We start from the raw sequence: 15971 nt of genomic DNA on the forward strand, positions 1-15971 counted from the left end.
TCTATTAACTGCTCTTGATTTGCAAAACCTTTTAAATCGTGCTCACAAAATGACAGTGTTAAATAAGTTTTAGAAACTGAATTTGCAATGCATTGCTTAATTGCTGATGTTATGAGCTTTACATGCTTTTAAGAAAATTAAAGGGACATGATTAAAAGTTCCATTTGAATACATTTTAGAAAAAATATTTGTTAAGCAAGCATCACTATTAAAGTATTATAAATTAGCAAACTATCATATTTAAACACTTACTTTTATTATCCTAAAATAGTTTATTTGGTGACATTTTCGAAGACCCTTAAAATGGATGTTTTTTGTTGCCTAAACTCCAGCACCCATCAGATGTTACTCTGTGATTAGTGCACTTGTGAGATCCTTTCTAGAAGTGCTGTGACACGGTAGCAAAAAGCTGGTTTCCTATAGCAGCAGGTGCCTCAGGGTTCAGTGATACAGCACTGCAAGTAGCGGTGTGAAGCGCACTAAGCATTCTAAGGTTACACCAAAACATGTACTGACATAACATATTCACATGTCAACCGCTGGCACAAGCTGTTCATCCATATGTACAACTTGTCCTCTGCATTAAGCGAACAATGTAATCTATGTGACATATTAATATACACCTTACTTTTAATTGATCTGATAGGGAGCAGTACAGACGATGTACACAAGGTTATACAATTACAGAGAGTTTCTTATTAACCATGACCCTCTCAAGACTTGAGTTGCTTGTGCCTGTAGGGCTGAACGCACTGCTGCTGTTTGGCTGTGGGAGTCAGTACTATTAGCTTCTTTTTGTATTACACAGCGGAGCTAAACCTACAAGCACTGATTCTCTTACTTCACACATACATAATAAAACAGCAAAACAATAAATTATAATATCTGATGCTGTGCTTTGGGTCCAAGACACGGTAGCAAGGATTCATTAAAAAGCTTTATATTAAAATGCTACCTACAGTATTTGCTATATATCTGGCAAAGAGCACGGAAGACAGCTATGGTTAAAGGGACACTCAATCAAAATTAAACTTTCATTATTCAGATGGAGCATGCCATATTAAACAACTATCCAATTTACTTCCATTAACAAAATGTGCACAGTCTTTTTATATTTAAACTTTTTGAGTCACCAGCTCCTACTGAGCATGTGCAAGAATAAGTGTGTATGCGTTTGTGAATGGCTGATGGCTGTCATATGGTACAGGGGGAGTGGAAAAAGACATAACTTTTAAAATTGTCAGAAAAATAATCTACTACTCATTTAAAGTTCAGACTAAGTGATATTGCATTGTCTTGTTATCTTGCATTTGTTGATTATGCAAATCTACTGTGTTGACTGGTCCCCACATGCAATAGAGTGGACGGCTCAGATTCTGTCCATTGTGCACTAGCTACACGTGCATATTTCCAGTGAGAAAGGAATGAGAGACTAGCAGGTAGACGTACATACGATATAGTATATACTACTATGCTACTATGCTAACAGTATACTGCTAATATATATATATATATATATATATATATACACATACATACATACACAATATTAAAATACTGTGCTAATCTGTGGGCAGTAGAATTAATCTATTAAGAAGGCAGTGGAATTACTCTAGGATGCCTAATGAAGTAGTGCTGGTTTAAAGGGAAAGTCTAGTCAAATTTAAACTTTCATGATTCAGATAGGACATGCAATTTTAAACAACTTTCCAATTTACTTTTATCACCAAATTTTCTTTGTTCCCTTGGTGATATTTTTGAAAAGCTAACCCTAGGTAGGCTCAAACTGATTTCTAAACCATTGAAAACCACCTCTTAGCTCAGAGCATTTTGAAAGTTTTTCAGTTAGACTGTACTAGTTCATGTGTGTCATATTAGATAACATTGTGCTCACTCCCGTGGAGTTATTTAGGAATCTGCACTGATTGGCTAAACTGCATGTCTGTCAAAGGCAGCGAGATAAGGTGGCAGTCTGTAGAGGCTTAGGTACAAGGTAATCACAGAGGTAAAACATATATTAATAAAGCAGTATTGGTTATGCAAAACTGGGGAATGGGTAATAAAGGGATTATCTATCTTGTTAAACAATAACAATTCTGCTGTTTAATCTTGCACTACTGCTGGCTGTGCTGTTGAAAATGACTAGAATGCCCCTTTAAATCTAGAATACATTATGAAAAAAGTCATCTGATCAGCTAAGTATCAAATATCTTCTGGATCAGTGTTACACCTCTATATATATAAATATATGTTAGCTAAGAAACATACCGTCTGAGAAATAACACATTACATTGTTGAAAAGCTGAAATTTATACTTATAACATAGAGGGCCCGGGAGTGTGGTCATTTAAAATCATGATGGGTTTCAACTGTCATCACATTCCACAACTAAAAACAAAAAGGGTCAGGCTCAGATTTTTCTTGGCTCATTATTTCAAGTAAGTCACATTATATTCTGCCAATAAAAAAGCCCTCTGAATGTTCAACATTAATATAAATGTAGGACACTAGCCGTGGTAGACCACAAAGGCCAAGCTATTTATCTTGCACGAGGCTGGTTTGGCAATGTTCAGGTTAGTGCTTTGGAAACTAGCAGAGTTTTTTGTATACCGCTCACAAAGCAGCAGATCTGGATAGATAAAATCTTGTTCAAGGATTACAATGGAGCAAACTGGAATCAAAATCTGTGTAATTCAATTCTCTTAAGCTGTGAGCTGAAATTAAGCTATGTGATGAACTACACAGTAATATCTTGCTGTTCTCCAAGGCAGGAAAGGAAAATTGTGTAATTAAATAGGTAAAAAAAATGGAAATTGATAAAAGAGAACATTTTAGCTTAAAAGTGTAAATTTACTTAATGACTTTTCTGTACATTGTACACTAGATTTTTTTGCATACATGTTTTGTAGACGATCCATTTATATAGCCCATCTGGGAGTGTTTTTGTAACAATGTATAGTTCTGCTTATTTTGTAATAACTTTGTGCTGATTTTCAGACTCTTAACCAAGCCCCAAAATACCAGATGTAGGGGGCTAGTTATCAAGCCGTCTACTTTTCTGGCTTCGCCGGCCCAATACGTCCGCCTAAGCTCGCCTACCTTCGCCGCCGCGGACCTTGAATACGTTCGCCTAAGTTATCAAATAAAGCTGTCAAAAAGCCGCGGGGCGATGAGCAGCGGACTGTGACAGTTATCACTCATCCGATCTCGCTGCCCTTCGGCTTTTTCCCAGCTTTATTGCTAGCCTGTCACTAAGCACTCACACTAAACTGCACTGTTCTGCCCCCTATACCGGCGCCCCCGGAGCCCCCCGCAACTAAATAAAGTTACTAACCCCTAAACCGCCGCTCCTAGACCCTGCCGCAACTCTTATAAATGTATTAACCCCTAAACCGCCGCTCCTAGACCCTGCCGCAACTCTTATAAATGTATTAACCCCTAAACCGCCGCTCCCGGACACTGCTGCCACCTACATTATACCTAGTAACCCCTATCCTGCCCCCCCTATACCGTCGCCCTCTATTATAAAATTATTAACCCCTATCCTGCTGATCCCGCACCTCTCCGCAACTAAATAAATAGTTTAACCCCTAAACCGCCGCTCTATGAACCCGCCGCAACCTATAATAAATTTATTAACCCCTATCCTGCCCCCCACTACACCGCCGCCACTGTAATAAAATGATTAACCCCTAAACCTAAGTCTAACCCTAACCATAACGCCCCCCTAACTTAAATATTAATTAAATAAATCTAAATAAATTAACTCTTATTAACTAAATGAATCCTATTTAAAACTAAATACTTACCTTTAAAATAAACCCTAATATAGCTACAATATAAATAATAATTATATTCTAGCTATCTTAGGATTTATTTTTATTTTACAGGTACCTTTCAATTTATTTTAACCATGTACAATAACTATTAAATAGTTATTAACTATTTAATAGCTTACCTAGCTAAAATAAAGAGAAATGTACCTGTGAAATAAATCCTAACCTAAGTTACAATTACACCTAACACTACACTATACTTTAATAAATTATTCCTATTTAAAAATAAATACTTACCTGTAAAATAAACCCTAAGATAGCTACAATGTAATTAATAATTATATTATAGCTATTTTAGGATTTATATTTATTTTACAGGTAACTTTGTATTTATTTTAGCTAGTTAGAATAGTTATTAAATAGTTATTAACTATTTAATAACTACCTAGCTAAAAGAAATACAAAATTACCTGTAAAATAAATCCTAACTTAAGTTACAATTAAACCTAATACTACACTATCATTAAATTAACTAAATAAACTACCTACAAAGAACTACAATGAAATACAATTACATAAACTAACTAAAGTACAAAAAATTAAAAAAGCTAAGTTACAAAAAATAAAAAATTAAGTTACAAACATGTTAAAAATATTACAACAATTTTAAGCTACTTACACCTAATCTAAGCCCCCTAATAAAATAACAAACCCCCCCCAAAATAAAAAAAATCCCTACCCTATTCTAAATTACATAAATTTCAAAGCTCTTTTACCTTACCAGCCCTTAAAAGGGCCATTTGTGGGGGCATGCCCCAAAAAGTTCAGCTCTTTTGCCTGTAAAATAAAAATACAACCCCCCCCCCCCCCAACATTAAAACCCACCACCCACATACCCCTAATCTAACCCAAACCCCCCTTACAAAAACCTAACACTAATCCCCTGAAGATCATCCTACCTTGAATCGTCTTCACTCAGCCGAGCCACCGATGGAACTGAAGAGGGCATCCGGAACGGAAGAAGTTAATCCTCCAAGCGGCGCTGAAGAAATCTTCCATCCGATGAAGTCATCATCCAGGCGGCGCTGAAGAAGTCTTCGATCCGGCCGATGTCATCTTCAAAGAGGCGCTGAAGAGGTCTTCTATCCGGGCGAAGTCATCTTCCAAGCCGGGTCTTGAATCTTCCTTCCGCCGACGCGGAACCACCTTCTTCACCGACGGACTACGACGAATGACGGCTCCTTTAAGGGACGTCATCCAAGATGGCGTCCCCTCAATTCCGATTGGCTGATAGGATTCTATCAGCCAATCGGAATTAAGGTAGGAAAATCTGATTGGCTGATGGAATCAGCCAATCAGATTCAAGTTCAATCCGATTGGCTGATCCAATCAGCCAATCAGATTGAGCTCGCATTCTATTGGCTGATCGGAACAGCCAATAGAATGCGAGCTCAATCTGATTGGCTGATTCCATCAGCCAATCAGATTTTCCTACCTTAATTCCGATTGGCTGATAGAATCCTATCAGCCAATCGGAATTGAGGGGACGCCATCTTGGATGACGTCCCTTAAAGGAGCCGTCATTCGTCGTAGTCCGTCGGTGAAGAAGGTGGTTCCGCGTCGGCGGAAGGAAGATTCAAGACCCGGCTTGGAAGATGACTTCGCCCGGATAGAAGACCTCTTCAGCGCCTCTTTGAAGATGACATCGGCCGGATCGAAGACTTCTTCAGCGCCGCCTGGATGATGACTTCATCGGATGGAAGATTTCTTCAGCGCCGCTTGGAGGATTAACTTCTTCCGTTCCGGATGCCCTCTTCAGTTCCATCGGTGGCTCGGCTGAGTGAAGACGATTCAAGGTAGGATGATCTTCAGGGGATTAGTGTTAGGTTTTTGTAAGGGGGGTTTGGGTTAGATTAGGGGTATGTGGGTGGTGGGTTTTAATGTTGGGGGGGGGGTTGTATTTTTATTTTACAGGCAAAAGAGCTGAACTTTTTGGGGCATGCCCCCACAAATGGCCCTTTTAAGGGCTGGTAAGGTAAAAGAGCTTTGAAATTTATGTAATTTAGAATAGGGTAGGGATTTTTTTTATTTTGGGGGGGTTTGTTATTTTATTAGGGGGCTTAGATTAGGTGTAAGTAGCTTAAAATTGTTGTAATATTTTTAACATGTTTGTAACTTAATTTTTTATTTTTTGTAACTTAGCTTTTTTAATTTTTTGTACTTTAGTTAGTTTATGTAATTGTATTTCATTGTAGTTCTTTGTAGGTAGTTTATTTAGTTAATTTAATGATAGTGTAGTATTAGGTTTAATTGTAACTTAATTTAGGATTTATTTTACAGGTAATTTTGTATTTCTTTTAGCTAGGTAGTTATTAAATAGTTAATAACTATTTAATAACTATTCTAACTAGCTAAAATAAATACAAAGTTACCTGTAAAATAAATATAAATCCTAAGATAGCTATAATATAATTATTAATTACATTGTAGCTATCTTAGGGTTTATTTTACAGGTAAGTATTTATTTTTAAATAGGAATAATTTATTAAAGTATAGTGTAGTGTTAGGTGTAATTGTAACTTAGGTTAGGATTTATTTCACAGGTACATTTCTCTTTATTTTAGCTAGGTAAGCTATTAAATAGTTAATAACTATTTAATAGTTATTGTACATGGTTAAAATAAATTGAAAGGTACCTGTAAAATAAAAATAAATCCTAAGATAGCTAGAATATAATTATTATTTATATTGTAGCTATATTAGGGTTTATTTTAAAGGTAAGTATTTAGTTTTAAATAGGATTCATTTAGTTAATAAGAGTTAATTTATTTAGATTTATTTAATTAATATTTAAGTTAGGGGGCGTTAGGGTTAGGTTTAGGGGTTAATCATTTTATTACAGTGGCGGCGGCGTAGTGGGGGGCAGGATAGGGGTTAATAAATTTATTATAGGTGGCGACGGTGTAGGGGGGGCAGATTAGGGGTTAATAAATGTATTATAGGTGGCGACGGTGTAGGGGGGGCAGGATAGGGGTTAATACATTTAATATAGGTTGCGGCGGGTTCAGGGAGCGGCGGGTTAGGGGTTAATACATTTATTATAGTTGCGGTGGGCTCCGGGAGCGGCGGTTTAGGGGTTAATATGTATAGAGTAGCTTGCGGTGGGCTCCGGGAGCGGCGGTTTAGGGGGTAATAACTTTATTTAGTTGCGGCGGTGTAGGGGGGGTCAGATTAGGGGTGTTTAGACTCGGGGTACATGTTAGGGTGTTAGGTGTAGACAGCTCCCATAGAAATCAATGGGATGTCTGTCAGCAGCGAACTTGTACTTTCGCTATGGTCAGACTCCCATTGATTCCTATGGGATCCGCCGCCTCCAGGCTGGCGCTTTGAAAACCAGGTACGCTGGGCCGTAAAAGTGCCGAGCGTACCTGCTAGTTTTTTGATAGCTAGCAAAAGTAGTGAGATTGTGCCGCACTTGTGTGCGGAACATCTGGAGTGACGTAAGAATCGATCTGTGTCGGACTGAGTCCGGCGGATCGAAGCTTACGTCACAAAATTCTACTTTTGCCTGTCTCGAGCCTTTGATAACTAAGGTGTATCAGCCTCGCCACAAATACGCTGCGGAATACGCAGCGTATTTGAGGTTGACGGCTTGATAACTACCCCCCGTAGACTCAAGTCTACAGAGTCCTGCTGCTCATGTTTGTGTAATCTGTCTTTTCATATGCAGGGGAGGGGATAGTGTCTGCTGTTCCTGCTTTCCCAGTCCCTTTCACTGGGTGTCCCAGCCTAACCTCATCAACAGTGCTAAACTGGGAGCTTCTAAGTAAGTTTTTAAAAGGTTTTATACTGGATTTTTAAATCAGCATCTGTGCATATAAGAAGTGTCTGTTATATGCAGTTACATGAAAATTAGTGTATACTGTCTCTTCAACCCACATACACATGCAAAATGTTGTATACATAGATATTTATGCTCACTGGCTGATAAGGAAACATTCCTAGAAAGAAAATAGTTTAATTCTGTAAATAAACATCATTTTTGCCAAACAATACATTTAAAGACATATTTTTTTTTTTTAAAGATGGAAATAAAAGATAACTAAAACACTGTACATGTTCCTTTTAAGTAGAGCATAGCGATAAGTGACTTATCTCCTTAACTGTACACATGATATGCAAGACTCTATACTTTATTTATTATGTGCAATAGGATTAAACACACACGAAACAAACATAAACTACTTAAGAAACTTAAGTATCAGATGATTTTAAAGTAGGTTTTGTCAATGATTTTTAGGGAAGCAAAAGATTTCTGGCCAAACCAAAAGTTAAATATGACAGATGAAAAAATCAGTATTGATGACAATCGCTTAACCATTAAAGGGACACTGAACCCACATTTTTTCTTTCGTGATTTCTAATTTACTCCTATTATCAAATGTTCTTCATTCTCATGGTATCTTTATTTGAAATGCAAGAATGTAAGTTTAGATGCCGGCCCATTTTTGGTGAACAACCTGGGTTGTTTTTGCTGATAGGTGGATACATTTACCCACCAATAAACAAGTGCTGTCCATGGTGCTGAACCAAAAATTGCCTGGCTCCTTAGCTTAGATGCCTTCTTTTTCAAATAAAGATAGTAAGAGAACAAAGAAGAATTGATAATAGGAGTAAATTAGAAAGTTGCTTAAAATTGCATGCTCTATCTGAATCGTGAAAGAAAAAACATTTGGGTTCAGTGTCCCTTTAATATCAATAATATAATATCATGGCAAGTGTGCAATTAAAAGTTTATTTATTTATAATTTCACACATTTTCACTTGTGTAGCCCCTCCCATGGCCTTGCACAACCAATTGCACAAGAGTGAGCTTTGTCAATCATCTTGAATGAAACAGCACTGGATAATTTAATTTGGGCTTAAGACGCAGCAGTCTTAAAGGGACAGTAAAGTCAAAATAAAACGTTTGGATTGGATAGAGCATACCATTTTAAACAACTTTCCAATTTACTTATATTATCAAATTTGCTTAGTTCTCATGGTATCCTTTGTTAAAGAGTAATCCTAGGTAAGATCTGGAGTGTGCACGTCATCTGGCAGGAGTATTTGCAGCAATTTTTATAGTAATGTTATACAAAGTTGCAAACACTGGTGCCATAGAAAGCTATAAGACACGTACGTGCATGCTTCTAAGCTCTCATGAGCCTAAATAGGTTTAGTTTTAAACAAAGAATGCCAAGAGAAAGAAAATTTGTCAATAAAAGTAAAAAAAAATGTTGTATAAAATGACACACTCTTTCTGAATCATGAAAGTTTAATGTTGACTTCACTATACCTTTAAGTTTACTGCTTCTTAACGGGAAATGATACCCAAATGCCGCATCAGTTGAAAGTAATGTAGCATATCTATGAACAACTCTACGTAAAAAGGAAGACGTTTAGCATAAAAATTTCATCAGTAGCCACATCTCATTGTAAAGGGACTTTAAGCAGCCAATCAGTATGCTAGTCCCAGGACTTGCAAGGCAGTGTGCATCTGGCATGTCCAGCACAGTTGCTGTATTTCCCTGCTCAGTGTAAGGAAATTTACTATGAAAATCTCACAAAATTTCACTAATCCCATGAGATCACAGTAACGGCACTGATGAAGAAAGCACATAGTGTGTGTTTTAGAGGCACTAGTGCATTGGAAACGAGATAGACAAAAGGGTTATAATGAGGGTTTCTATTTTTATATATTTTGGAATGGTTAGTATACAAGAACCATAGAAAAACACATATAATGCAGTTTGCAAGGCAATTCTGGTTGACTGGAATGGACCTCACTATTAATTTTATATAGTTTGTAACTTTTAGTTCTGACCAGTTGATTATTTAATCTATGCAAATCACAAGAGCTAATGTTTTGTTAAATCATTAGAGATTACAAATAAAATGGAAATGTCTTGGTAAATTGTGTTTGTCTTTTAGAAAAAAAAGCAGATTTAATGCCGGGATGTTGACAGAATTACTCATTATAGGACTTTTTAAAGCCTATTAAATGTCGAGCACATGGGATTAGTAAACAAACTTACGTAGGTTGATCTGAAGCTGTTCTGGGCTCATCCAGTTCCTGAGCTTGTTTGAGCCACGGAAGTTTAGCTTCTACTGGGAATTTTTCTAGAATACAAAGAAAACACAGTACTAGTTGTAAGTGTGATTAATCATTCTGACATCACCATCATGAGTTGCAGAATTATCTTATACTAGAGAACAAGGTAGCCTATACTGTAAATGATGGGTAAACATGCAAGTTACCTCTTGGTTTATAACACGGTACTGGTACAACACACTCCTCTTTTATGTGCGGCTTGAGCTGGGGATTGCACCCACCAGTATGCTGCCCTCGATGGTCATTACACAGTACCACTCTGTAGCGCAGGCCACGGCCACATGTCACGGTGCACTGAACAAATGTACAACAAATTGACAAATTCCAGTTATAACCCAACATGGGAGGTAACTCTATAAACAGGTATAAAGTGCTCCCATTACTCTTATGAAATTCTTATTGACTGATAGAAAAGCTGGATATATATTGTACAGATGCATTTATTTATGCTGCAAAACTGAATATATAAAAATAATATTCAGGTTTTTTTTTTTACCAGTTAGGACATTTGAAAAAATGACCATAAACATGTTCATGTTGAAAGATGACAGACAGAATATGTCTAGAACCACTTAACTCCAAGAGTGCCGGGCACTTTGATTTAAAGGGACATGAAACCCAACATTTTTCTTTTTATGATTCAGATAGACGTTTTTTCTATTGTTATACTTTGTTGAAAGGCATACCTAGGTAGGCTCAGATGCAGCAATGCACTACTGGGAGCTAACTGCTGATTGGTCTCTAGGCATACTGTATACACCTCATTATTTGCTCACCCTATGTGTTCAGATAGCTCCCATTTGTGCACTGATGCTCCTTTTAAAAAGGATACCAAAAGAGTGAAACAAATTTAATATTAAAAATAAAATAATAAATAATATTAAATAAAACATGAAGTTGTATGTTTCTTTAATGGGCTACTGGAAAGGAGGTCAGCTTTTTTCAGGTATAGAGGAAGGATGGGACAATAGTCACAAACTCTCTGCTTTTACCACCATTTATATACAGTATATAAAAAAGCCTTTTTATCATTTTACAATCATTCCCACATCCTCTTCCCTGCTTGTTAAAGGGACATAATACTGATATGCTAAATCACTTGAAACTGATGCAGTATAACTGTACAAAGCTGACAGGAAAATATCACCTGAGCATCTTTATGTAAAAAAGGAAGATATTTTACCTCACAACTTCCTCAGCTCAGCAGAGTAAATTCTGTATAAAAAGTTATACTTCCACTGCTGCCCAGCTGCAGGTAAAAAAAGAAGAAGAAATGAACAGCAGCCAATCAGCATCATCAGTGCTGAGGCCATGAACTCTTTTACTGTGATCTCATGAGATTTCACTTAACTCTCATGAGATTTCATTGTAAACTTCCTTACACTGAATAGGGAAATAAGATGAGTGTGCATGTAACCTCGCTCCTTCCACTGTCCCGGAACAGACATACTGATTTGTTGCTTAGAAGTCCTTTACAATGGGATGTGGCTACTGAGGAACTTTTGGGGTAAAATATCTTTTTTTTTACATAGAGATGTTCAGGTGATATTTTCTAGTCAGCTTTTTACAGCTATACTGCATCACTTTCAAGTGTTTAAACATTTGGGTATTATGGCTATTTAAGTGATCAACCCCTCCAGAGTACTTAATTATTTCCATGCACTTCCCTGGGGGACCTTTGATTTGTTGTTAAGCAAGATGAATATAGTAATTTCTTGCTCCGGTTATAAAAATGGCACACTCTTGCAGTCCTGTCACATGTTTGTGGGCAGTGCTAGCTATGGGATTATGAAAGCATATGCATGTTTGGTATCTGTCAGCTCAGGAGACAAGGGACATATAAAATGACTCCTTACTATTTACAAATTCAATTACTTATTCTCCTTACCACACTATTCTCAATTATGTGAAATATGTGAAATATTTTTCTGTGATAAAAATAAAGCTTATTTTATGTTTTTGTTGTTGTTTGACTTTATGGGGTGAAATTGAGTATGTGGAGCAGTTTAGCCTTGGTAAACCAGGTAATGTTGATTTTATGTTTAGCAATTATGGAAAATAATTTTGTGTACTTAGTAATTTTGTGTAAATATTGCCTCTAAAATTATGAATACTTATTTGTTATTGGTATTTAATTACTCCAGAAGGACCAGGTTGTTTATAAAAAGGTTTACTTTTAGCAAGTAAATTTAATTTGTTATAAAAAGTAACCGCGTTAGATTACAAGTGTCGCACTAACTGTTGCGTTTGAACAATATCGGGTTTTTGCGTGTAACGGAAATAGCATTCGTATTACAAGTTGAAAGTAAATGCGATCGACTTAAACCCTTGCGTAAAGGGTAGTGAGTTTAAAAAGTTGTCTTGAACACAACATAAATACATTGAAATTTAGTTACAATCATATAAACACTATCTGATACAGTATATATATATATATATATATATATATATATATACAGTATATATATATATGTGTGTGTATGTATGTGTGTACATATATATTTATGTGTTTTACTGAATATATACTATACATATTTCACATTCCAATGTTCTTCAGATACAGAAAAAAGTTATTTTTATTGTAAATATATATCCCTATATATATATATGTATCTATATATACCTATACCTGTTTATCTATTGCTATAGATATATAGGTATAGATATCTATTTAACATTATCGTACACACACACAGTATCTATAATAATTTTTAGTAATTATTATTTTTTTAAAATGTAATATTTAATATTTCAAGAACGCTAGAGCGCAAACTTTTTACTTTCAACTTGTAATAAGAATGCTACCCGGCGCGCACAAAAAGCTTACTTATAGGGAGCAAAGTTTATTTGTAACCTAGCCTATATTGTATAATATAAAAAAAATCACTTTTTACTTTTTTCCTGATTTATTGCATCAAATTTTAATCCAAAAACAAACATTTAAAGTTAAAGGTGCAGTAAATACCTTAAAGTGACACTGAACCCAATTTGTTTTATTTCATGATTCAGATAGAGCAAGAAATTTTAAGCAACTTTCTAATTTACTCCTATTATCAATTTTTCTTCGTTCTCTTGCTATCTTTATTTTAAACAATATATGTATGTAAAGAAAAGATACATCCTAAAGAGCACTCGCTTAAATGCTAATGTAATGTGAAGGAAGCAACGACACAAAACATCACAAACAACAAAAGATATTATATAAAAATTAACTTTTAGTAATTAAAGATAAAATAGGGGAATACCCCTCAACCATAAAAATATTATTAACAATAAAATGGATGTATAACATCTCCTGCAGTAGATACCGTTAGATGTGGGGTAATAAAGCCCGATATTATATAGTAGGGAAACTGGGCAGAAAATATATTAAACAAGTTTAAAAATAGGGACACAATCCCACAATTCCCACTGTACCACACAACCCAGCCCCATACAGTACTATCTCTAGGGAAAATTAGACTAAAGTGTCAAGTATTAATAAATACATATGGAACATTTGTCACACAAATAGAACACTCACTAGCGTAGAGTAATACACCCAGCACCATATAGTAAAGTACCTAGGCAGGACTAAAGCAAATTAAAGATAGGGACACAATACCAATTATCGTACCGGTACCGTACAGCCCAGCCCCAAAAGAACATATGAATTTACAGTATCCCTGTCACTAAATATATGTGGAACATTTTTCACACATAGATTAACGTTATAGATAGAGTAACTGATTGCCTTGATGCACGTTTCACCTCAGTTTCTTCAAAAGGCGAACCCGGTAGTCATTGGACCTACCCTTAAAAGTACTTAGTTAGCCAATCAACAGACAGTATAGTATACATGCCTATTTGATAGCCTATCAAAAAACAGAAGCCTGTTAATGGCTGAGACAGGACATGTGAGAACGACACGTCATCACCTGAATTGTGATTGGACTTGTATTACACGCCTCCTCAATTTGATTGGGTTATCACAATGGAAACAACGGTGAAGTGTGACACTGTTCACCAAATTGGGGTCTATTCCTATCATACTACATGTAGGAACAATATGAATGGTCCTATGTTCGTTATTTTACGATTTAATCGGTTGTTCAGGTCTTTGTTATGATCCTGTCACACTTCACCGTCGTTGCTTCCTTCACATTACATTAGTATTTAAGCAAGTGTTTTTTAGGGTGTATCTTTTCTTTACATACATATATTGAGGCCCATTTATCAAGCTCCGAATGGAGCTTGAGGGTCCGTGTTTCTGGCGAGCCTGCAGGCTTGCCAGAAACAGCAGTTATGAAGCAGTGGGCTAAAGGCCGCTGCTCCATAACCCTGTCCACCTGCTCTGAGTAGGCAGAGAGAGATCGCCACAATTCAACCCGATCAAGTACGATCGGGTTGATTGACACCCCCCTGCTGGTGGCCGATTGGCCGCGAATCTGCATGGGGTGGCATTGCACCAGCAGCTCACAAGAGCTGCTTGTGCAATGCTGAATACGGAGAGTGTATTGCTCTCTGCATTCAGCGAGATCTGTCGGACCTGATCCGCACTGTCGGATCCGGTCCGACAGACCTTTGATAAATAGGCCTCATTGTCTAATTATTTACACTAAGCACCCTCCTCAAATTTTCTCTTTTGGGGATAGATTATGGTAATATCACCTCTCACACATTACTGTTATTCATCTTTATTTTACAAGCAGGAATGTAAATCTTAGCAGCCAACCCATTTTAGGTTCAGCACCATGGATAGCGCTTGCTTATTGGAGGCTTACATTTACCCACCAATAAGCAAGCATAACCCAGGTTTCTCAACCAAAAATGGGCTGGCTCCTATGCATCACATTCCTGCTTTTTAAATAAAGATAGCAAGAGAACAAAGAAAAATTGATAATAGGAGTAAATTAAACGTTGCTTAAAATTGCATGCTCTATCTGAATCGTGAAACAAAAAATGTGGGTTTAGTGTCCCTTTAAGATTTTTATATAAAGTGTTTAGTTATGCTTAGTAAGACACCTTGGTAATACACTTCATTATTCATTTTGCACTCTTTTCGTTTAATTTAAAAACACATGAAACCCAATTTTTTTTCTTTCATGACTCAGATAGATATTGTGATTTTCAAACAACTTTCCAAGTTACTCCTATTATCTAATTTGTTTTGTTCTCTTGGTATCCTTTGCTGAAATTGGGGGCTGCACATATATGCCTCATGTTATTGGCTCACATGATGTGTTCAGTTAGCTTCCAGTAGTGCATTGCTGCTTCTTCAACAAATTATACTAAAAGAACAAAGCAAATTTGACAAAAGAAGTACACTGGAACGTTTTTTTAAATTGTATTCTCTAAATCATGAAAGAAAAATGTTGGGGTTTCGTGTCTCTTTAATTCTTAACGCTGCAAAAGCACACAGTTGTCCTTAAAAATCAGAGTATTTACAGGAAGAACATTAGTTTCAACTTATTTTCTTCACATTTTTCATGCAAATAAAAAAATAAATTCAACATATTTAAAGCTTGCTCTTTTGTAAAATATACATTTGAAGTACAATGCCCCATAACAAACACTCTAGAAGAATATGCTTGGAAGTTACCTGTGACCACTCCATAGCCATCCATTTAGGGCAGTCAAAGAGATTACAAGTCTGCATGACAGTGGGCTTGGGAGCGTACATGCATTTCCATTCATCCACCTGCAATATCTCTCCATGCATGGTTTCCTCCACACACACTATGCTTCGCCTTTGAATTCCTCCTCCACACGATACTGAGCATGCCGTCCATGGATTGTGCTCCCACCTGGGAATACAAATAAACTGTTTATTATCATATCACTAGTAGAGAGTGTAATACACTTTGAAATCTGTGATACCTTTTATTGACTCACTAAAAAAAATAAAGGGACATAAAACTGCCCAAAGTAAAGTCCCTTTGCTTGTCTATAACTCTTTTTAACCCCCACAATGGAGTTAAATACATAGTCAAAGTCAGCTCCAAATTAGCAATGAATTGCCGATCCTCAGTGTAACACAGATTAGTGAGCCAACCATGATT

At 36.4% G+C, this 15971-nt stretch overlaps 1 protein-coding gene across 1 annotated transcript in view; it reads right to left on the minus strand.

Moving 5' to 3' along the window:
- The window catches only part of LOC128664505 (ADAMTS-like protein 3), a gene marked incomplete at its 5' end in the record, with an annotated part of 417110 nt that overhangs the window by 244522 nt on the left and 156617 nt on the right, over nucleotides 1-15971 (minus strand). Inside the window, 3 exons of the mRNA XM_053719326.1 lie at nucleotides 9854-9938; nucleotides 10077-10224; nucleotides 15512-15716. Coding sequence (XP_053575301.1) covers nucleotides 9854-9938; nucleotides 10077-10224; nucleotides 15512-15716 — 438 coding nt within the window. The remainder of the gene's footprint in view (nucleotides 1-9853; nucleotides 9939-10076; nucleotides 10225-15511; nucleotides 15717-15971) is intronic.

The sequence above is a fragment of the Bombina bombina genome, chromosome 6 (assembly GCF_027579735.1).
Source record: "Bombina bombina isolate aBomBom1 chromosome 6, aBomBom1.pri, whole genome shotgun sequence".
Classification (NCBI taxonomy): Eukaryota; Metazoa; Chordata; class Amphibia; order Anura; family Bombinatoridae; genus Bombina; species Bombina bombina.